Genomic DNA, 25,338 nt, shown 5'->3' on the forward strand with positions numbered 1-25,338 from the left:
TGGACATTCCTTTATTTGCATTTTTGTTTACCAGGGTCTTTCTGTTTCTTCTCATTTGTGATGGATCTTCTAGACATCACCCGAAAAATTTTAAATTCAGTATTTAATCTGTGCTTTTATGGACAGCTTTTTTTTTCAAATCAAGCTTTCTGTCCATTAAGATATACCTACTAGTACATATGGAACAAAACTTCAAAGCATGAGGACAAAACCTGATAAACAGTTCTGTTTAGTAACTGTATTTCAATTATAGGAGAGTTTGCTTATAAAGATTAAAGGAAGATTATAGTTCTGGCTCATTGGATATCACATCTTAATTTTAACGGCAGTTGAATTGTATGTAGTTAGGTATGAATAAAGGTCACATTTCGTTTTCCACTTTCATAGCTTTTCAGAACAAAGTAGTCTCTGTCTTTTGAATTACCAAGGCACTAGAGAACATTTCAAACAACTTACCAAGCATTACTGGTTGAATTGGTATTTCTACTAGTTCTATCAGTTCTATATAGCAGTGTTCCAATATCGCAGGAGCTGCCACAAAGAAGAGGGAGTCAAGCTATTCTCCAAAGCAACTGAAGGCAGGACAAGAAGCGATGGATGGAAACTAATCAAAGAAAGAAGCAATCTATAACTAAGGAGAAATTTCCTGACAGTTAGAACAATTAATCAGTGGAACAACCTGCCTCCAGAAGTTGTGAATGCTCCACCACTGGAAGTTTTTAAGAAGACACTGGACAGCCATTTGTCTGAAATGGTATAGTGCAGGGGTATCAAACTCGCAATGTCACGTGATGTGTCGTGATGTATCATGAATTTTTTGCCATTGCCAGCAATGGGGTGGGCGCAGTTTTGGTATAATGCATCCAGCTCATGGGCCGGCAGTTTGACACCCTGGTATAGGGTTTCCTGCCTGAGCAGGGGGTTGGACTAGAAGACCTCAAATGTCCCTTCCAACTCTATTACTACTACTACTGCTACTGCTACTGCTACTACTACTACTACTACTACTACTACTACTACTACTATTACTATTATTATTATATAGAGTGAATGCAAGATTTTGTTAGTGTAGCTTTATAATAAAATAGAATAAACTCATTTGGTCATGCTTTCCTGTCTGTCCTGCTTTGTAAGGTTGAAATCAGTCTTGCAAGTCTCTTCTGAGCCTTTTGCTCCGCCCACAATTCAGCTGCAAGCTATGATTATCTGTATCTGACTATACACTTGGCAGCATCTCTTGGCCCAGTTTCCCAAGGTCTTGCCCATGTATTATTACAGTAGTGGCCAAAATTGTGGAAACTTTTTGGGAAAAGTGTACAGTAGAAATGCCACCTTTGGTTAAGTTTCCACCTATTTTTCTTCTAATTTCTTGATAACTGTAGCCTTGTTCACTTAATAATACTATTTTACACCACTTTCTGGGAACCAGTCAACTCTTTACACCATTACTTTAATTTTATTACGTTTTACAAGCTCACTAAATGAAAGAGAGAAAAAACCAACCAACTTGATAGCGATCACATAACACACTGACAAATATCCTCCTCTCAGCTTCAATACATGACATCAATAACTGGATCCTACTGTGATCTGATTGGCTCATTGCCAAAACAAGATGACACCAGATTGGCTCTCTAAACACTCATGCTCATTGGCTACAATCAGATGAAGGAAAGCTACCTGATATCAACCTAAGCATGTTGTGCTTCCTTTTTCTGGTTACTTGGCTATAACTTTTCATAGCATATAGTACAGATAATTGAACAAACTATGTTGCATTACATTCTTGATTAAATTATCTTTCCATTGATATATAATTTTATGGTATTACTCCCAAAATAAGTGGTGTTATTAGCCATCAAACCTCAAATGTACACTTTTCCCAAAAGGTTTCCACAATGTTGGCCACTACTGTATACTGAATCAATACTACCAAGGCTAAATGGCTGTGGATGTTTGGACCACCCAGATCTGGAGATATTCCAGTTTTGACTTTGGATGGTGTGGCAGTTCCCTATTTAAGGATAGGGAGGTCCCTTGTTAAAAAGTTACATCAGAAAGTCTCACTAAGGTATGTTCTAAAACGGGAGTTTGGGTGGCCACAAAAACATTGAAAACACACACACAAACACACATTTGAAATGAAAAACAAAAACTTTTCAAATGAATGCATTTACTGATTACAAATATATTATTTGGGGTGCTTGATCTCTCTAACATGCTAGTTACACTGGAAACAATATCTAATGAAATTTTAAAAATTTTCAGATATATGAATATATATACATCATGATCTGTTTTATTAATATCTATAATAATGAACTTGTTTGTAAAATCAGAAAACAGATATTTTGAAATTTTGTGAGCCTCTGTGGATTTTAAGATCCTAAGCCGTAGTTTGTTTAGCTTATGCCTATATCGAGCACTTCATGGATCCTCCTAATTTTTCACACCTTTGAAAAGTGAGGGAAGAGAGGTGTAGTTTCAGACTTGCAAAATTCTGTTACTATAACCTTATAATAAAGATAGAGCTAGTATTTTTGGATGTGCCTCTTATCTGAACTACCTAGCAAGGTTGACAGACCTTTTCCCTTCCATAATATCTGCCTGGCAAGATTGGTGGACTGTGTGTTCCATTGGTTAAACAATCTTTTCTATTGGGACCTTGGAAGGTGCCTTCTCTATAGCAGCACTCTCTAGAATGAAATTCTCCCAGATATTTGAACGGCCCCCACCCTACAGATATTTTGAAGAGCCTGGAAAACGTAGCTCTTCCATCCAAGCTTTTTCTTCTTTTTCCTTGTTCCTTTTCCTAACCAGACTTTTTTCACTGTTATTTCTATCCCTTTGTTTTGTGTTGTTTTAGCACTTTTTGTATTGTTCCTTGTTTGTAAATATTTTTAACAATTTGTAAAGTGCCCAGGGTCACACAGGCAGTTTATAAATTTAATAAATTATTGCTATTAATTCTTTGTAACTCTTACTCGTATCTAGAGATCATTTGAATTGCCTAGGAATCTTCTGAATCCTGTTTAACTGCATCTTTCTGGAGTTACCTAGGCGAGGCAGAATTACAGGTGTTCATGGGATAGGGGAGGGGAGCAAAACACATATATACCATTTATGACCATGCAGAGAGGGAAAGGGTCATGTCTGTCCTATTTCCCTCCCCCCCAGCTGACTTTGGGAACAACTAAAATCCACAATATACTTCTTTATTAGACACACCCTAAAGACCACCTTTGAGTGTATCTCCTGCTGTACCTTTGGAGCCAAGATTTCTGTCATCCTCTTGTCCTGTTGCCATGTAAAAATCACTATCTTCAGACAGGCAATTGTCCTTACAAAGCAGTAAGGAAGAGGAAAAAGGTAGGGTACAATAGCCAATAAAACGGAATCAGAAATGGTTGCATTATAGAAGAGCTGTCACAACCATGTGCCAGTGCATCTTGCAGTTTGGTACCTTAGGGCCCAGTGTTTTCTCTACAGCCAAAAGGAATCAAAACACATTTCTAAAAAGAAGTGTATCGGCATCCTTTTCACTAATATTCATCACTAAAAATAATATATATTCAAATACTGACAGTTCCTGTTTGCATAATCTCAAATTTTAGTGCTTTAATTTTGAGAGGGAAAAAATTGTTTCTGAATGGTTTCAGTTAATGTTAACTGTTGACAATCTTTGTGGATTTTTTATTCTATGCATCTTTTCTCTATGTATGTATGTATCCGCCATTTCCTGCAATTTACAGATATTGTTGTACATATATGAAATCATTACCATTATCACTTAAGCTTATTTGTTCTGAATTTTGTACATACATTAATGTGTTCAAAACATCCAAAATATTTTACTGAAAAAAGTTAGGAGGTAGCCTGTGATCTGCATAATGTGTTACTTACTGAACCAAAATCCAAGTAATGTATTGTGATTTGCCAGGAGCTCAGCAACTTTTGTTTTGCTGTTGTAGTAAGCTATATAAATGAATGAACTATTAATGATCATTTGTTCACAATGCACGGTTGGCAAGATGTATTTTGTTTGTCAAGTTACAGGTTAGACATGAAAAAGAGTGCCAGGCATCTAATCTCAGTAAATTGATTTATCAGAAATCTAAAGTTGCAGTGCTTGGGAGAATAATTTTCCATATAATATTTGGTAAGACCTCTTCCTAGCACTCAGTGTTTTTGCTATTTTTTTTCTTCCAGAGCAGTAGTATTAAAATAATTTTGATGGAGTTTGAGAAACCCAGGAAGAGAAAATATATGGTGCTTTCTAGGAAAAAAGCTTGATTTTTGCTTTTCTGTTTCTGCCATCCCTGTCCTATCATGATTCCAATCACTTTGCTGATGGCACATATTCCTTTTTTTATTGAAAAAAGTTTCATTTTATATTTATTTTGTCTTAATAGCATATATTTTCTTCTTGCTTGGTTATAGATATATATGTGTTTCACAACACTCAGATGATTGTGTTATATTATGAACTTCATGAGCATTGTGATTATTTTGTAAATGTTGGATTGTTGGAAATAATACTTTCTGAAGTGGTAAACATTTTAGCCATGTTCTTCCATTTTCTTCCTCTCTCTCTCTCTCTCTCTCTCTCTCTCTCTCTCTCTCTCTCTCTCTCTCTCTCTCTCTCTCTGTGTGTGTGTGTGTGTGTGTGTGTGTGTGTGTGTGTGTGTGTTGGAATGGAGTTTAATCTACTAAGTTTAGATAACACCATAGTGTTATTATTTTAAGGTGCTTGCTGTCATAACTGTATACTGTTTGCATACTCTTTCAAAGTAGGAGAGACAAGGTAAAGGAGGTGATGTAAAGACTTTGAGAAGCCACAAGCCCTTCCTCTTCTACATCCTTTGTTGGTGTTTTTTTTAATTTTTCTGTGTTTTGTTCATTGAAATTAAACTACTAGCGGACAGCTTAGTAGAGGAAAAAATACTGAAATAACTTTTGAGATCAAATTTTAACTCAATGATTTTGCTGCCTAGAATAAAAAGTATAGGTCCATCTGAACATTTCAGATACTAAATTGTTCTTTGAATGGCTATCACTCTTCATGTGGCACCCAAGGCAGTTGCTCCTGGGTAGAAGACCTCTCTATCAGTTGAACATTAGTGTTTTACTATGAATTTATAAAAGTCCACATTTTTTTATTTTGTAAGGAAAAACTTTAATCTCAAAATTGCTTTATCATGCAATGATACTCTCACAATGAAAATGAATTCAAGTACAAAACTTTTTCATAATCATTGAGCACATTAAAAAAGAATGTGGCATTGATAAATTAAACCTTTTTGATTAAACATGCAATCAAATGCATGCTTTTTTGAGAGGGGATTAAGATATCATGAAATGTATGGGATTTGTATCCAAACAGATGTTATAGGATTGTACTGTAAATCTTATTACTGAATCATAGAACCATAGAACGTGTGGAAAGAGAATTATAGAAACACAGAACAGAAAGGACTCATATAAGCTAAGAAATCCTTTCTCAGTGCAAGAATCCAATTTAAAGCATCCATTACAAATGTCTAAACAGCCTGTGCTGGAATATATCAGTGGTGAATGCTGCTTCTATCTAATTTACTGGTTTTAACATTGAACTGTTTTTAATATTCATTCAGATCTGTTTCTTCCAACTGTAACTTGTTATTCCCTTTTAGGACAAGAGAGAACATGTCACAGTTTTCTTTTCATTCATGCCAATTTAAAGTACTTAAAACGTGTTATTGACAACTACCTGTACCCAAGGCTGAATATATACAGTTCCTTCAATTTTATTTTCTGATCATTCCAATTGTCATTATTTGCACCTGTTCTAATTCATCTGAATCCACCTTAAAAATGTGATGCTCAGAATTTGATACTACTTTGGAATCATGAAATTAGCAAAGGAGTGGACTTCATAATTGTATTATTTCACCTTTTTTTCTTCTCCTTTTCTATTCCCCCAGTTACTTTTGAATGAACTGTTTCCTTCAGTCATATTCATATTGTGATTATGGCTCTTAAGGTCCTTTTCACATGCACTATTGTCAGACCATTCTGTATATGTGCATCTGATTTCTTTCTCCAAGGAAATTTGTTTTGTTACATTTTATTGTTATTTTTCAATCAATTTTTTACTATGTCAAGAACATTTTATAAGTTTGGTCTTCTACAATGCTAGTTGTCTTGCTTAATTTTATGTCATCTTCAAATCTCATACATGTTTCTTCTACCTCTTCAATTCAGTAATACAAAGATTGAAGAGAACCATATCTAGGACTGAACCATGTAGCACCCCATTCAATAACTCATTCCGTTAATGAGAAACGTTTGAAGGCAACTCCGAATATTGCTGACCAGCTGTGACACACCTAATAGAATTTCCATTCAGCCTGACTGATTTCCTAATCAGTATGTCACAAGATATATCATCAAATGTTTTTGTTTTCAAAGAATATAAAAACCAGAAGGGAACATAAAAGTTTTTCCTTTCCTTGTGATTAAAATAAAATCACTATAAAGATGGTGGGTCAGTAGGATACCATGCTATAAATATGTTTGCATCTCATAACTGTTTATATTGGTTATAATCTGCATTTATTACCCTAGTAAAAATATTTAAACTTCAAAAGAAGTGTTATATGTATGTTGAAAAGTGTTGATTGTCTCTAGGAGTTATTCTTAGAACAGATTTTAACATAGTTGCAGTAATACTGCTTGAAAGGGCTTGCCTAAAGTTATGTTTTTGTGTGTGCTATTCTAAGTCTTTGCCAACACACTTTGGTTCTATTTTTCCATAGAATTGCATCTAAAGTCAGGGAGAAGAAACTAGTTTTGCAAATGAAGAATACTTTAAGATTATTTTTGGACTAATGTTGCTTTTATACTTACTTTCTATTTTCTCTGTGTATTTTATATAAAGTAATAAGGATATATTAAGAATTCATTTCAACTCAAGCCCTGAAAAAAATCCATAAAGCTGGTTTCTGGCTTGTTTATGAGCCATTTTTTTTCTTTCATAGATTATTTAGGATTTAATTGCCAGGTAGTTTTTCATCTGTGCACTGAATAATTGTTTTTGTAAGATTTTCCTTGTTGCTGTGTGGAGGAAGTAGGGAGTGTAAAATTTTTAGGTCCAAGGACATTTGGAAATGTTCATCAACAATGAAAGCAATGATAATACACATCCTGCAAAGGATTACCACAGTTTAAAAGAGCATAATTGTTTCTGTTAATGAATCCATTCTTTCAATGAATTAATAATGGTTGCCACCATATGCTATATCTTATTGGAATTGTCTGATTAATTAGATCAGCCAGGGATTTCTAAGCCTTTCTGCTAAAACCTGTCTCTATTGCCTAGCTCTAGGGTGACTTGTCCGAAGTTTGAAAAACCTAGAGGCTAACAAAATCTTGTGAAAAGTCCTAGGAATACCAGGTAGCATTTTGCAAAAGTAGTACTAGAATTGCCATTGCTAAGTGACTGAGCCACTTAGGAATGGCCATTCTGACAGTTCTGGTTGTCATTGTTAAACAAGGACCATGCAGGTCAATAAGCAAGGATGTCACGTGGTTGCCATTTACAGCCTCCTGCTGGTATTCTTATTGTCTGGTAGCAAAAAGTAGCTTTTGCATCCTGGGATTAGTAATTACATTTATAATATTATATAATATGTACACTGCTCTGCTTACAGACAACCTCAGTAAATCTGTAGGTGTATAGAAAACAATTTTCAAAGTAATAATAACAAAAAGAAAAATTTAAGACTTAAGTCAGATTAAAAGATATAGCAATATTTTAAATTAAACCAAAATTTGGTGAGTTATTGTTCCTTTTTGTTTTTCATAACTGCTTATGGACATTTTAATGTACTAGTTCAAATTTTGTGGAACCAGTCTGAAGAATGATAAAAACAGGCCCTTGACTTCTCTATAAGGGGGTATAGAAAATTGAACATTAGGCATAAAACAAATCAGTAAGTTCAGTATTTCTGATTAGATCGTTTATCTACTTATACAGAAATAGAAAACATCCTGAAGCAAAATGATTGTTGGCTTCAAGTTTCCTGTATTGGTCCAGCTTCTTGGAGTTTCAGGATTCCAAATCTTCTCTGCTTTTATTTTTTCTGGTGGATTCTAAACATGAATAAGAACAATATTTACTAATTGGGATGTGGATTAAATGTCTGAGTCTGCAGCATGGTGTGCAATTGACATTCACAATGTGGATGAAAAGGTTTTTTTTTATTTTTTTTTGATATTTCAACCATTCACCTGACTTAATTTGCTTATCCTATTTTGCAGTGCTATAAGACAAACCAGATTCTATTCCAGTGTAGTCTTTTTTTTCTTCATAAATTTCTTGTTTTCATATGTTTTCCCAGAATAACTGCTTCTTCTTTATCTGTAAATCAACCTTCTTCACGTCTGAGGATGATTGGAAATATCCAACATAATTGGGCACCAACTTGGAATAGTTTGCCGGCACCTTCATTCCCTTGTCTGTTTCTTGTGAAATCTCACATTTTCAGTTTGCTTGCCATTTTTCTCACATCTTTTTATTTGGGATACATATTTTTCTTGGAATGTCCCATCTTGCTTCTGATCTTGAAAAGCCATTAAAATCTTTTTCCTGTTTGTATTTTGTAATTATCATCAGTTGCAAAGAATTCTATCCTTGTTTCTCTTTCCATTCCCATGAATTTTTCATCTTCATTGAGATAATGACTATAGTGTCCTGATTTCCTTTAGTTTTTACTATATGCTGCCTGATATTATACTTAGGCATTTATTAACCAACAGATAGGAACAACAGTAGAACGCCAAAATGGCAAAATAAAAATTAGGAAGAAAAGCACTCATACATCTAGATATTTGAGCATATCTTCAATAGAAAGCTAGATAGTTCAATCTATATAAATACAAATGTAAATGTTCGTTTGTTCAAAATCTTAAATCTCCGAAAGTTCTTCACCGATTGCTTTGAAATTTTGACACAACGTTGCATTCGAATACGCACGTGTTTTTATATACCTATATTATATAGATGTCACACCTGTGACAGGTAAAACATGCTTTTTTAAAAAAAACAGCGCCATCTGTTGGACGTAAAAACTGAGCCACAGCAACGCGTGGCCGGGTACAGCTAGTAGAGAATAAAAGGCTAAAAGGAAAGATCCATGTATTTGAAGTTCAGGAAATGGGTATCAACATAGTTTAATTAAAAAAAACATTAATTCCAGATATGTTTTGATCTTGAATATGGCTTCACATCTCACATGAAGAAGTGACTCTGAGTGGCATATAATAAAACTGGCAATAATCTTCCATATGAGATATTTTGTTTTAAACTCAGGTCTTCAACTGGCTTAATTGTTCTTCATATTCTTAGCATTTGCCCCACATGTATAGTATCCACTTGTTTTTACACTGTACTGCCTAATGTAATGTTTACGTGATGCATGATGTGAAGTGTGCGTGTGCGTGTGTGTGCAGGATGGGGTGGGGATTGTTTTATCAGTCACCTTGTAGGAGAGCTTGATGTTGATTTGGATTGAGAATGGGTAGCCAGTCCAAGGTCACTTGCCTGATTTCCATGCACAAAAGGAAACTAGAACCTGATTATTCCCATTACTAGTTCAGCACCTTAACTACAGCACCATGCTAATTCTCTTCAACTGGATTGGTTACTTCTATTTTTTTTTAAAAAATGATGATTTTATTTAAAAAAAACCATTCATTTATATAATTTATGTACATACACTTGAGAATACGCATTATCAAAAATAAAAAGATCTATTTTTAAGTGGATCTGGAAAGGCACTGCAGTATGAAATATTATGTAATCTCTAGTCTAAACCTATTTTGATGTTAACTTATGTTAACTTATTGATTTTCTGTTAACTGTATATGCAAGTTAATAGGTAATTAACCCATTAAATTAGAATAGTTAGATTACATGGCTGTACTGATATTAGGTATCACCATGCTTTTTCTGTTCCAAAAGGCACGAAAGCAATATCAAAATATATTTCAATAATCAGTGACATGGGAGAAAGAATAATTAGCATAATAGTTCTGAACTATTCCCCCGCCATTAACAGAAAAGTTTTTATTGTGTACCATGTTCAGTTGATTAAAAATAAATTGGATCAATTTTTATTGGAAATAGAGTACAATAAATGAATTAGCCTTATTTCCTGAAATTGATTAGCATCTTTATATACATGAGGAGACAGTTCTAATCAAAACTAAGAGAAAACCATTTTAACAAATAGAAAATATTAAAATGTTTTGTTTCTGTCATAAAGAAGGTGCAATTATAAAGCTGATTGTTTCCAACTGCTTTCTGCCGCAGAGTGATAACACATCATACATCTATTCATCTGGCTGTAGCATAAGTTGCAGTCATTTAACTGAAAAAAATAAGCTAGCAGCAAGTTTTTTTAAATAATTTTGTTTGTTCTTACTGTTTTCAGGAGTTAAAACAAATCTAATCTGCAGGGAGGAAGTTCTGAAGTTTTCATTGAATTTTGAGAGTTGATTTTCAGCCTCACTGCTTGGCAATCAGAAGCATAGTAATTTCCAAGATAGGCTTCATTATAGTTACTGGGCTAGGGAAAGAATAGCATATAAAGCAATAAAATAGATATGTATTACCAAATTGGAATTATGAAAAGAGAGAGTTTGAATTGGCTTTCAAGCAAATAGCACAGTTAAGAAAGGCATACACACATCTGCTAAAATCTAAAGTAATAGTGATGATATTAGACTGCCTCCCAAAGATGGAAAATAACAGATACATGAATAGGTGTGATTTGAAAACTGTGCACCAATACTTTCTTTGCTCAAAAGTATGGCTTTCATATGAAGTAAAACATGTTGACTATTGATGCAGTCCTTTAGTTTGATTTCTAGATGTCACTCAGCAGTTGCTAGAACCAACTGTGGTGGCTTTGAATCTGTAGTGTTTACCGCTCCATGTCCATATAGTTAGAAAATAGCATATGAGCTCAAAAAAAAAAAAGAGACAGTTTAAGATAACTCTCCTCACTTTCCAAAGAAAGATGAATTCATTTGTCTTCATACCACTTTCTTGGTAAATCTAAGATAATTCTTTCATTGCAACCTAAATTGTTTGGTGGGAACTATTGTAGAAAATACGTTAGATGAGAATCCGAAAAGATGAAAAGTAATGCAAGGCTAATGTAAGAATAAGGTAATAATGTGCTAATGGAAATAGCCCAGTGGTGGGATTCAGCCAGTTTGCACCACTTCGGCAGAACTGGTAGCTATTTTTTTGTTGCCCAGGCCCAGAATAGACTTCTGGAAGCAGCATCCACACAGAGAACTGGTTGTTCACATATTTGAATCCCACCACTGAAGTAGCCCCTGCTGATGGAATGACAGTTGTAATTTTCCCTTCCCCTTATTATCCTCAAACATTTCACAGGAAAAAAAATATCTGTATGGGAGGTATATGGGTATATGTCTATGCATGTATATAAATTATAATAGTAACTCCAATATAATTGGACAGTTATATCTATCAAGCCCAAATGGGTCTACTCTAAAGTAGCAAAACAATAATTTTGGGAAGAAAGTATTTTGGCATGTATACAACCCCCAAGAATATTTAAGGAAAATAAAAGGAAATTCTGGTTGTAAAAAACTATTAAGAATCCAAATGCCAATTTATACACTCATTCCATAAAAATGATTCCGTAGACCAGTTCTGCAGTGGCCTATAGTTCTGCAAAAAACTACGGGGGGGGGGGAATTGCAGCCAATTTTCTATCACTGGAGCTTTGCTTCTTGATCAGGGTTTCTGGGATTTTTCTTTTTTAGTTAAAATGTTCTGTGATCTGAAAAAGTTGAAAACTACTTTCTATAGACAGTCATTCTTCTAAGGATTTTAGCTACATTATTTCCACTGGATTGCACTGGTGTAAATTATTTTAATGACTAAATGATTCTTCAAACTTTTATTAGAAGTTTGTTGCATCTTTTTCATTAGAACAATTTAATTTATCTCAACTCTCCTTTCTTGATTTGGTACTGAATTCTGTGTAATATTCAACAATTGATACTTGTATTAAAAGTAGATGCTTGCCAACCATTGGCATTTAATTATTTAATGTGAAGTACATAAAATAATCAGAATATTTGTTACAATAGCAAAATATACTAGGCAAGTGAAATGTTCATATTCTTATCTATAGTCAAAGTTTTATGAATGAGGAGTCAAAATACATAGGGCATAGAAACTTACAGAAAACGTGCTGTGTTGGCAAATAAAAGTTTATTATGATAAGAAAATTATTATATAGTTATAATATAAAACATAGCTCAAAACTCAATCAATCATTTAATTATTGTTATGTTGTTTAATATTTTATTTATAATTGTGGTTATTATTTAATAATAAAGAAATGACTCTAGGTGGCTCACAAAACACCAGACAATATTAAAAATAATATAAGAAACAGCAAATAGCAAAACCAACTAGAATACCCTTTTCTTCATAGTAAGTGAATTTATATTAAAGTTTCATTCTTTCTCTAAATAAATATAAGATTAAAAAAAACACTGCTGGTTCTGGAGAAACACTAATGAAAATAAATGCACTTTTAGTTCTTTGAAAGAATTCTCGAGGCTAGATTTTGCAATTAAACCTTCATTTGTTATGACGAAGCTCACTGCCCATAAGAAAGGACAGAAGAAGACAATAAATTTATTGTTTACCTACCTTTCTTCTCTGTTGCCAATACTCAAGATTTCTGTAGTAACTAAGCAAATATGTTAGAAAAAGGAAGTACAAAGAATAAAACAATGGTAATTTGCAGTAAAGATACTGAATATAATAAAGTCACAGTAAAGAAAATTAAAGCCGCAGTAAAGTTGTATTTAAAGACCTTGAAGATTGAAGACCTGGAGCAAGTAGATTTTAGATGAGTATCTCTGGCAAGGAATTCTGAAAACAGGACCTCACTTCTAAAAACAAAAACAACATCCTTTCATCATTCAGCATGTATCGTGTTTTCCCGAAAATATGACGTAGCCATAAAATAAGACCTAGCTTATTTTTTAGGGTTCAGGCTAATATAAGCCCTACACCAAAAAATAAGCCCTACTTAACCTCGCCCACTCCATCCATTTGGCAGGACGGATCTCGTGCCTCCTCCTGCCTTACCTGCTGCTGGTGCTGCTGCTGTGGGTTCAATTTTGTGGCTCGGCTAAATTGTTCAGTGGTGGCGGGCCACAGTTCCCGTCAGCTTCAGGAAACCTTAGGCCAGGCTCCTCGCATCCTGCTCACCTGGAGTCAGGTTGGCCGTTGCGGGAGGTGTGACCCGTCCCCGTCTTCTAGCTCTGTCGCACATGCGGGATGAGCCTCCTGCGACGGCCAAACTGACCCTGGGTGAGCCGGATTGCTTATAGGGAGAGGCTGCACGTTGCAGGACAACTGCAAAGGGCATGCCCAGATCTCTGCAGCTCCTTGAGGCTCCAAGCGCTGCTTTTTGCACCACTTAGTTTCCTACCCCACCCCCACCAGGCTGATCTGGTGGGCGGGATTGCTTTCTGTCTTCCATACCGCTGCATTTGCAGCTGACGCTGCCCTCCTGAGAGGTGGCTTGGCGATTGGACGGCAGCCATGCTTCAAATGGGGATAGACCACCCCCCCAAAGTGCTGCCGAAAACAGTGAGGCAAACGCGCCCACAGATGTGATGCCAAAAACAGCAGTGCAAGAAGGGTACCCACGAATCCCTGCAGTTTCTGGAGCTCCAAGTGCAGCCCTGGAGTGTTCGTGCTTGGCGGCGGCAGGAAGGGCGTTGAAGTGGGGGCGGCCAGGCCGAACAAAGCGGCAGGTGGAGTGCTGGAGGCTCGGGGAGAGAGGGTGGTGAAGCAGACTGGCATCCTGCCATTAGCACCCATCCCTTTCCTTACCTGACTCCCAGCCCCATGCCATTTCTCCTTCACAATCCGCCGCCACCGTGTGCATGGAAACAAAAAAAGTTTGGGGGGGGGGGAAGGTCAATTCCAACTTTGTGAGATCTTTTTTTCCATGAGAAGTTGGAATTGATTGATTGATCTTTTTTTCCTTCACAAACTTTTGTTTCCCTGCACGCGATGGCTGATCGTGAAGGAGAAATGGCACAGGGCTGGGAGTCAGGTAAGGAAAGGCATGGGTGCTGATGGCAGGACACCCGCCTGCTTCACCACCCTCCCTCCCTGAGCCTCCAGCGCTCCACCTGCTGCTTTGTTCGGCCTGGCCGCCCCCAGCTCAGCACCCTTCCTGCCACCGCCCAGCATGGCTTCCCCAGGGCTGCAGGGGCTGGCCTGGCATGGGAAGGGCACATGCCCCACCCACCCGCCCCGGTACCATACCTGGTCTGCCACCACGCTCTCACTGCTATGTTGCTTCACCCCATGCATGGGCTCTGCCCCACTCCCGCTTGCTTGTAGCCTACTGGTACCAGCAAAAATAAGCCGTCCCCGAAAGTAAATCCTAGTGATTACTTCAGAGCCCAAAAGAAAGTAAGACCGGGTCTTACTTTCGGGGAAACACGGTACCTTACTCCAAGATCACTTTAAGAAAATTTTCCAATGAAGATATTTTGGGCCCCAGTAAAATGAGATAGAAATATGAAAATAGATAATCTGATAAGCTGGTCCAAACTATTTAGTTTCAATTCTATTGTTTTCTGAACTGAAGGTGATTTAGATCCATCTATTATTTATAAAAGTTCTTTCCTACTGCCTGATAGGACTTTACCTTAACAATAACTATGGTAGTAGGGAGAACATCCTATTGTATACTAACAGATGTTTTCCTTCATGCAAGTAGCTATGTGTGTGATATGAGACTTTGTGTCTTAGACCTGGTTTTTCAATTAATCTTACACTTAATTTCCTAATCATCCTCCTTTTTCTATATGATTTTTACAAACAGCCCATTTTTCTTTAGAGTTATAAAATTTATTTCCCTGCTTTTACAGTAGCAAAGGTACAGGCAATCTTATAAACTTTCCACAATACTGATTTTCAATTGCACACAGTGGTGATACATCTTTTTGGGATAACTACAGACCAGTTTACATAAAACTTCTGTAAGATCAATGCTGTGGTTTTGATTTATTTTGTGCTAAATTTCTATGAGATTTAGAATTATTTTCAGCAATCAATCAGATGGGCTGCTTACAGAATTTAGCAATTTCTTGATGGTTCCAGTTTACTTGCATTTTGATTATTTTTCCCCCTGTCATTCCAGTTTGACGGAGAGAACATGTATATGGGAATGAATGACAATAACCAGGAATTCCTCTCAGCAAATCAGGTAAAACCAAATGTCTTTTCAAGGATGTGTTGATTTAGGATACGCTCATAATTTGTGCAATATTGAAAACAGAATCTAATTTGGAGTGATAAAATGAAGATGGGGTAGCAATACACACAAATTATCAGCTCCAAAAACTGGCCTGTTGAATGTGAGACGATAAGTAGTCTGGGCAGAAAAAAAAGGGTTAATTCAGATTCATAGCCATAGGAGAAGCGCTTCTGTTGGGTGGCTTTTGGTATGCCTCTTGGCCAGATAGCTACCTCTGATAAATGAGCAAGTGACAGATATTTGCAAATCTCTTTTATCCATTCTGTAGTAGATTTTGATTGTTCCATTGGAATTTGATGGAAGACTAAAATATACATTTATATATGATGTTGTGCTTTATGTACAGTACATACCTTGTGCAGGAATGTGGGTGTGTCTGTCTTGTATTTATGTATATGCATCTTCTTTCCTCCCCTTGGTGACTTCACTTTCATGTTTCTTGGACAGTTTTACTATATAGTAAGTTTTCACTTACTACTGATTACACAACCTTCTCAGCAATCACAAACTAAATAATACAAAAGAAAAATAAAGGCATTGGAGGGAAAGCTTGGAATTTATCTATATAGCTTAGATCACCTGGACTCCAAATGATCAATAAAGATCACCTGGACTCCAAATGATTTTCGGCAGCTTACACTTTAAAAGAAAGATTAAAAAATTTAAGAAACCATTAAGAAACCATTCACGTATATCCATCCTTACCCTACAACAGCCATATTTTCAAAAACATTCAGAGCATCACCAGGGTGGGAAGTATATGAATATCTGGAGGAGGATATCAAACAGAGAACAGGCATGCTTTCTACATTCTGCTAGATGGCATTCTTTATTAGAAGGGACTTGGAGGCTATCCATTCTGCCAGATCTTACCAGCCATGAAGATAGGTTGGTCTTCAACTCTGCTAGCTAGAGTTATAAAGTTTAAATCAAATCACTGCATATCACTTCTGTATGCTGCCAAGAAAATTACATGGATGTGTTGAGGTCAACTGTGGGAAATCTATGTAATATGTGCAGCTTGCATGTTTTATGTATATAGGTCTTTGTATATATGGATCATGTATATAGGTGTTTGTGTATATAGGTTTCCTCCCTTGAGGATGGTGTGTGTGCATCTTCAAGTCAGTCTTGACTTCTGGCAGCTGCTTGGACTAGTTCCTGCAGTTTTCTTGGCAAGGTTTTTCAAAAATGGTTTGCCATTGCCTGTTTTCCAGGACTGAGAAAGAGTGATTGGCCTAAAGTTACCCAGCTGGTCTCATGACTAAGGCAGAACTGGAACTCGGTTTCTTGCTTTATAATCTAGTTCCTTAAATAATAGCTTGGTGATAAACCCCAAGTAAATTCTATTAATTGTATGGTTTTTCCTCACTTTTTTCAAATACTTTTGTAGAATTTCCCTGTATTCAAATACATTTTCTTCATCTTTCATAGTGAGTTCGGAGTAGCTGGATACAATGCAAAGCATGCACTGCCGACATTCTAATTTATTAAAGTTCTAATCAAGGCAAACACACCCACATAAGCAAATTTCTGAAATTTTGCTTGCTTTTGAGAAGATAAATATATAAAAGTTGGGGTTTTTAAAATGTTTCTTGCAGAAATTGCCATATATTCTCTAAATGGATAATCTGTCCTTTCCTTAAATTCACAACACCTATTCTTCTGTACACATTGACAAATAATGTAAATGCATTCTCTTTACCATGAATAAGTTGGGTAGCATTTGTTGACCCTTTATGTTTTCAGCCACAATGATTTTACTTATTTACATATTATTTTATTTATATTTTTGAATCCAACTTTTCTTCATACATTTCTAAAATGATTTATATTGGAAAACTAACTATTCATAGAATAAAACTTCACAACATAATGAAATGTAAGGACTATGTAACCAAAATAAAATCAAGAAAACAACTGGCAGCAGAGCGGACAAAAATTTATTCTTAAAAATCAATGTATTTTGATGTAGTTTTTAAAAGAATTCTAATTATTCCCATAATTAGATTTCTGATTTAACTAAATGCATTCATGCTTTTATTTAATATCTGAGTTCTGGCCTGAATACAGCTAGTGAACGTTCTGTTTTATTTTTCATCACTATAACAGAAGATCTTTAGCATTTACTTAAGTGACTGGGAACAGAAATTTACTACTGAGCTTCTAAATGAAAATTCAAAATATATTTATTAACAGACCAGCTAGATGCTCTGTTTTTTGATGGAAAAATATAAGGAACCATTTTCATATTAATGTAAAAAGTAAAATTTCTAACAGGTTCTAAGAGCCAGTTTGATATAGCGGTTAAGGCATCAGGCTAGAATACAGGAGGTTAAGAGTTGTAGTCCCACCTTAGACACAAAGCTAGCTGGGTAATCATGGACCAGTGACATCCTCTCAGCCCTAGGAAGAAGGTAATGGCAAACCACTTCCAAAAATCTTTCCAAGAAAATTACAGGGACTTGTCCAGGTGTGAATAGTCAAAAACTGCCTTAAAGGTGCACACACACATCCCATTCCAAGAGCCAAGTTTACTTATCTATCCACACAGAACATGAAATGAGTAAATATTTATCCTACTTTAAACCCATTATGCAAAGGCCTAGTTCTCTAAAAAATGCTTTAATTCTGGAAAAGATAGAATGAAGTGAAGAAGAGGATGACCTCTTGGTTGGATGGACTCAGTTATAGTGGCAATGAATGCACTGTTGAGAGACTTGGAAGAATAGACTAGGAATAGATCGCCATGAAGAAAAAAATGGTTAAGAGTTGTCAAAAATGACTTGATAGTGCAGAATTACACAAAGTATGAGGAACAAGGTAGAGTATAAAAAATAACGATATTTATGAATTGAGCTTCTTGGTGACTGCATATACTGGTAGTCCTCAATCTACAATCATTCATTCAGCAACCATTTGAATTTACAAAAGAACTAAATGACTAGTCCTTGAAGTTCTGGCCTTCCCAGTATTCCCAAAATCATGTGATTGAGATATGGATGCTTGGCAACTGGTTTGACCAGTTGCAGTGCCCCATGATTATTTGATCACTATCTGCAACCTTTTCTGCTGGTTTCCCCAGAAAATCAGTGGAAGAGCCGATAAGGAAAGTTGCAAGTTGATAGGGTAAGTTTTCCCCACCATGGAACCCAGACCATCTGTCCTTGGTCACCTCTGCACTCCTGACCACACCATACCTCTTGGGCACCCCCTCACACCCTTATGCACCTTCCCTGACCTTCATTGCCCCCCCATGCACTCCCTCACTCATTCCGTCTCCCACTTACCTGCTGGCATTTCCACTGGCTTTGTTTGTAGGAAGCCAGCAGACAGTTGCCTTGCATAATTACCATGAGATTCAGCTAACAGCAGTAATTGAAACTGCTGGATTGTCATTGCTAAACAACATGGTCTCACTTTATGATCGCATCATTTAGTGACAGAAACATTGGTCTCAATTGGTATCAAGGATTACCTGTATAAGGTTTTTTTTTTTTGTGTGTGTGTGTGTGGTTTCCATTGCTTTTTCAGACTTGCCAGATGAAGGAATATACCCAAGGACAACCCAGGTTAAGTACATTTTGCTTCTTAGATCAGTCAAAGAACGTTTGCTGAGGCTTGGATTAGAGTATGTGTAGGGCTGAAAGAAATTTGAATTGAGAATTGATGCTGCTTATTATTCCTTTTTAAAACTCTATACATTTATTACCTTATATAAAATTTCTCTTAAAAATACACATTGAATGGGGTCTGTTGTTTTAGCATGAGAACAGTGAATAAAATTTAATCTAGTTCACACTCCTTTGCCCCTTTCACATCTAATGCATTACACCTGCTACAGAGTTATTAGGATGCCTTGTGCATTCATAGATTCCATTCTTGCTAGAGTTTCAGGCTGGTTAATCATGGAAAACATTGCTTTTTTTCACATTGCAATGAAAAGTTCCAAATTACTATCAGAAATGTTCATTTTAGTGGTTAAGCCAAGTCAATTATTAGGAGAATTTATTAAAGGTTACATGTTACAGTAAATGTATTTCTAATTTTCATGTTTTTCCTGCTGTGTCATAATGAATAATCTTGTATGAAGAATAGCATGATCTTCTCCATGGGCATATCTTTTAAATACACAAAAGGGGGCTTTAAGGGATAGTCATATTTTAGAACATTTTTTCCTAGAAAGATGAATGGAACATTCTTACGTTTTCTATAGGTAAATTAAAATGTCATTTTTGCAATGAGTTTTATCTGTACAATGCTAATGTTACAATAATCTCACCTAGTTGAATTCATTTTTACTATTTTATCTTGGATAGTATTTCATTTATTGTATGCTGTTTTCAGTATTACTGATATCTGAATAGCTTTATCCAGTATTTAATGAAACTGTAATCTTAGATTCTAGCTTGTTCTTGTATGTCCTCTAAGCTTTTAAGCAAACCAACACACCTGCCTCTCCTGTTTTCCCCACAACAACCTGTGAGGTAGGTCGGGTTGAGAGTGACAGGCCCAAAGTCACCCAGATGACTTTCATGGCTAAGGCAGGGCTTGCACTCATGGATTCTTGCATTCTAGCCTGGTGCCTTAACCACTAGACCAAACTGTAGAAAAACTCATTGTCACCCAGTTATAGTGATATACTAGCAGCATCCATTGTTATACACAGGCAGGTTGCCTTATGATATAATCAAATAGCCTTCTTCATATAAGCCCTCTATGCAAAAGCGGGTGGGGGGGGGTAAAATATTAAGGCAGTGGTTAGATAGATGCTTTCTGGAATGATAATTTCTGTTCAAGGAAGCGAAGAAGGCATATTTTAATGTTAATAAATTGCAGTTTGTAGAATTAAATATTCTACAAGATGATTTGCTATACTGAAAATAAATTCACTTGGTCAAAGATGAAAGGAAAAGGATAGTTATAAGCGTGTGCAGCATATAAAAATCCTTAACAGCTGATATAATTTGTTGCTTCTAAAACTACTGCAATTAGGAATAATTCTAATATAATAATGTAGTCTATTCCTGACTGATTGCTTTTTGCTTTACAGTCAAAAAACACAGTCAAACTATTTTCTGTCTCCTTTAACTCTTGATTAAGATGCTAATATCATCAGCACAGCAGTATATCATAATTTGGTTAGCCATTCTGTCTCTGAGATTCATGCTGTGACAATCTGTCTGATAATTCATTCTTTATTTAGTAATGTATGTCTTAATGTAAGGTAAATTAAAGGAGGACCTACTAGTAATGTATGTCCTGCTATGTCAATTTGGCTTTCTGAAGCTGTTAAAAAAAATGGTTTGAACATGCCTACCTTATGTGTTGGGGACGACAAAATAAATTTTCTTCCCTCGCTTGACCAACTTTTTTTGCATTCGTTTTAAGCCATTTATCATGTAACAGGCTAAATTTTGGTTTGATTGACATGTATTTTCAAAGATATATGAAAATCCCTGAGCCACTTTAAAATTAAATCAAGACCGAAGCAAAATAAGTATAGTTAGTTGAAATTAAAAATTTTGAATTCATGAAAAAGAGGACAAGGATGCTGATCTAGACTATAAAGAGTTTTATGGAGTTGTGTTTGGATGTTTATCCCTTCTTTTTAAGGACCTGAAGTCTTAACAGCTTCACTATCTATGGTTACATTCATACTATATGCCTGTCATGATTTAAGGTTAGACATGAATGTACCATATTAAAAAAAAGCAGCCTTCTCACTTCATATTTGGTCTAAACCAGGCATGTCAAACTGCCGGCCCACGGGCTGGATGCGTCACGCAGAAACCGTGCTCACCTATTGCCGGCAATGGGGGAAAAGTCCCGATACGTTGCGCGACGTCACATGACATCGCGAGTTTGACATGCCTAGTCTAAACTGTTTATGTTAATAAATAGTGAATCTGCTTAAACTAGGCAAGGTGCTCTGGTTTTGTTGATACTGCAAAGATAGAACCTGTCTGCCATTCGTTAAAGCAGCTGAGACTCTGGAATTATACAGAAGTTCCAGAGGGCAACCATACTATTTGGGGAATAGACAGCTGTTTTAGCATTTGTAGACAGGTGCTTCTCTGATACTCCAAAGCAGCTTATTGAAATTGAATCTGAAGTGCTGTATGGCAGTTTGCATCCACATTACTCATTGGCATGTTCTGCTTTCTTAATGATTGACAATCAGTCCATTTTGTCTATAGTAGGTTTTCACAGGATTTCCTGGGGATCCAAATTAATTATCTGCTAATTCATTTAGAAATAACTTTTCCACACTGATTTATTGTTATGGTATATGTTAGGAAATTTGGTAAATGATTTAAGTTCACCATATAATAGCTTGAACATTGAAAAGTCATATCTCATGAAGTATGCTCTGTTAAAAAGTGTGGAGATTTTCCAAAAAATGGCAGGTGGGGAGGGCACAACTACCATTAGCTACGTTATTCTTATAGTTCACAAACTTAAAAGTTAGCAATTTGTTACCTTTTATAATTGGATTCTCTCTTTCTTGCTATACAGACACATCTTATTGTTGCTGTAATAAATACAAAGAATAGGAAACGCAAAAATGCTTTGTCAAAAATAAGATTAATAAAATGATACTGTAATATAATTTGTGAGTGAAAAAATATTTTAAGATAATATAAGCAGAAATTGCAAACAAAAAAATAACTGGCAGAGGAAAAAATGAAATAAGATATGGATAATATGAATAAAAGTTTGATGAAGTTAACATAGTTATGGTAATGTAATATGATTATTATGCACAATAAAGATATTTGATTTTTTCCCCATTAATTTCTTATTATCAGTCTCTAAATGCCTAGGGGTATAGACAAAATGTTTTATTCTGTTTGTAATGTTTGGCTATTAGAATATGATGTTTTTTTAATGTGGAAGAACTCAGGCTATACAAATAGCATAATGTATATAAATTTTACATTAATGTATCTAATAATATCAACTCTTTCAGTTTTTAAAACATTTCATATTTTAAGGAAAGTAGAAAGAAAGTACTCAAACACAGACAATAAACATCTCCTGTTCTGGTGTCATTGCTCACAGAATTATAAAGTTTGGGACAATTTTAGGTACCTAGAGTTTGCCTAGAATATCTGGGCCACCTGATATTAATCTTAATTACACTTCTTGAAATGCACCAGTTTCAAAGAATAGACTTGTCTGTTGGCTTGTTTCTGCTGGCTATTAACTGCTGAACATAGTTTCAGATTTAGAACACACATTAATCTGCAATTAAAGCAAGCAGAAATGTCTCTTTCTGCTGTTTGTGAAACTTGTAAATTAGGATGTAATTAGAATGCCAGCTCAGGATAATATAGTACCTTTAGCTTGATTGATAGTGCCATGTTCTGCCAACATGAAAATTTGTATTTTTAGAATGATTCAGAAGGGGGCGCAGCATTGGTGTCCCCCTACCCTCTAGGCCAGACGTATCAAACCCAAGGCTTGGGGGCCGAATGCAGCCCGCGAAGTGGTTTCATGTGGCCCGCGAAGCCATCCTGGAAACAGTGAGGGAATGGTCCCCGCTGCCTTGGCCCTGGCCCAGGCCGGCCGGGAGTCAATGTACAATTTTGTGGTGGCCATCAATGCTGAAACGCATTCAGTCTTAGCTCCACAAGGCCGTCTAGAAACAGCGAAGAACCAGCCCCTGCCACATCGGCTCCGCCCCCTGGGTGCATGCTGGGGAGGTGTCACCCTTTGTGAGGAATGAAGAAATGGACCATGCCTTGGTGCTTGCCCCGATCCCACTCCTGTCCCAAGGCCCCAACAGGCACCCTTGATGCGAACGATGTAGAGCTGGCCATGCCCACCCAGTAGGCCATACCCACTCCATCCACACACACCAGTAGGCCACACCCACCTTGGCCACACCCACCCGGCCCCCCGAGGGCAACCGCAATGCTGATGCGGCCCTCAATAAAATTGAGTTTGACACCCCTGCTCTAGGCCAAAGCCTATTCTACTTTAGCCAAAAAACAGCCATATGTTGAGCTTTTGAGGACCTGTGCATGAAGCAAAGCTCTTTCCTATGGCTTTGAGATCTCAATCTTGTTCCATTAAGGTTTAGTTGCTTTAAAGGTTTAAATAAAAAATTGGTTTAAATCAGGAGTGTCAAACTGCCGACCTGCGGGCCAGATGCATCATGCTGAAATCGCGCCCACCCCATTGCCGGCAATGGAAAAAAAGTCACTTGACATTGCGAGTTTGACACCCCTGATTTAAATAGTGAATTGGTTTGGGGTTTAAACTAGAAAGTATGTTGTTAATCATGCCTAGAAAACTTAACATAAGCATATTCTTTTTTTCAGAACATAGCTGTTATGCTCAAGTGATTAACCAACTCTTTTGGTTGGAGCAGTAGAAATTCTTACATGACCTGATGTTACAAGATCTAAGATTTTATACATAGTTAGAAAGAACATATTGGTGATACCCAGAATAAAAAGGCATTATAACCAACGACAATGACATTTCTCCTAGGCGTAAACAAATATATGTAAACTTCTGCTGGTCAGAGATCAGACAGATCTTCCATACATTTGTGTCATGTGAAATTTGAATCAAAGTCATGAAATATAAACATGCAATAATGTATCTGGTAGCAGCCAATTTAGCTATTGATTCAAAAATTCATCTTAAATAACTGTCTACCTTCTACTTTAAAATTACCACTGAAGGAGAACCCATCACCTTCCTTGGTCATTGTCAGTCTGCTCTTAGGTGCACAAAATGTTCCATGAACAGAAAAGCCAATTTGTGTCCAAATTAAAATGCATGTATTTTATCTGGGTGCGGACCTAAAACATACATGTTCTGGGCAGAGGTGTTTCAGAATGAAGGGTGCATGAAAAAGGCAAGGTCATTAGTGGTGGCAAAGCATTGATAACCTAAGAGGAAATAGGGCAAAGAAAAGTTAGGCAGGTTGATGCACAGGTAAGAAAGAAATGAGATGTTACAGCCTTGCTTCATTTGCACCGTAAGGCCCTTCAGGTTTTGTTCAAATGAAACCCAAAACAACCAAAGTTGTCTGGGTGCCAGTTGGACTAAAGAGTAACCTGCCCAGAAAAATTGAACAGAACAGAAATTTGTGTATTTGGGTTTTGAAATAAAACACATTTTCTATTTCATGTGCTCTCCAATTCTTACTGACAGGACTTTTTCCTCTGTTTGATTGGAATCTATTACCCCATTATTTAGTTTGATGATATGGGTCCTGCAATCTGGAATAAAAAAAAGCAAGTCTTAACGTTTTATGTGATATTTTGAAGTATTTGAAGAGTGTTGTCATGTGCTTCCCCAATTGTCTGTTCTCAAGGCTAAACATATTCAGCTTCTTCTAATCCCTTGATTAACCTTTTTCCCTTCTTTGAACTTGTTTTCAGTGTCTCTGAACCTTTCTTAAAAGTATTTTGTTTGCAATCAACTACTGTTCCAAGATCTTTTTCACAAATATCATTATCTGGTCAAGTTACACTGTCCTATACCCAAATATATAATTTTTATTTCTTCAATGAATTTGCTTCTGTTAAATTTCTTTCTGTTGGATGAACTTGGAAAGAAAAATTCTTTTAGGAATATGGGGGAAAGGTAATAATTATTTATTAAATGAAATTAATAAAATAACATCCTGCCTATTAGAACTTCGTGGTTTTTACACATTGAAAGTATAAGAAATTTCATCAGGCTAGAAATGATAAAATACTGCAGATTGTTCAATGAAAAATACTTTTTTGTTATTGATTTAAAGGCAAGAGTATTTGAAGAAATAACACAATTTCAAATGGGAAAATAAAAATTTAAAATAAATGAAATGTTTGGAATTATACCAGCTCATTTGACTAGGGGACAAAAAATCAAAACACAAAAAGCAAACCAACAGAGCTAGCCAACTTTATAAGTTTCTTATTCAGGCTATATTAATCAAAATAAAAAA

General features: G+C 36.1%; 1 protein-coding gene across 1 annotated transcript in view; it reads left to right on the plus strand.

Annotated features, from left to right (window-relative positions):
* Positions 1-25,338, plus strand: part of TOX2 (TOX high mobility group box family member 2) — a 213,930-nt gene that overhangs the window by 58,285 nt on the left and 130,307 nt on the right. Inside the window, exon 2 of the mRNA XM_015813786.1 lies at positions 15,267-15,332. Coding sequence (XP_015669272.1) covers positions 15,267-15,332 — 66 coding nt within the window. The remainder of the gene's footprint in view (positions 1-15,266; positions 15,333-25,338) is intronic.

Source organism: Protobothrops mucrosquamatus, unplaced genomic scaffold (genome assembly GCF_001527695.2).
Source record: "Protobothrops mucrosquamatus isolate PMUCROS unplaced genomic scaffold, P.Mucros_1.0 scaffold194, whole genome shotgun sequence".
NCBI classification, from domain to species: domain Eukaryota; kingdom Metazoa; phylum Chordata; class Lepidosauria; order Squamata; family Viperidae; genus Protobothrops; species Protobothrops mucrosquamatus.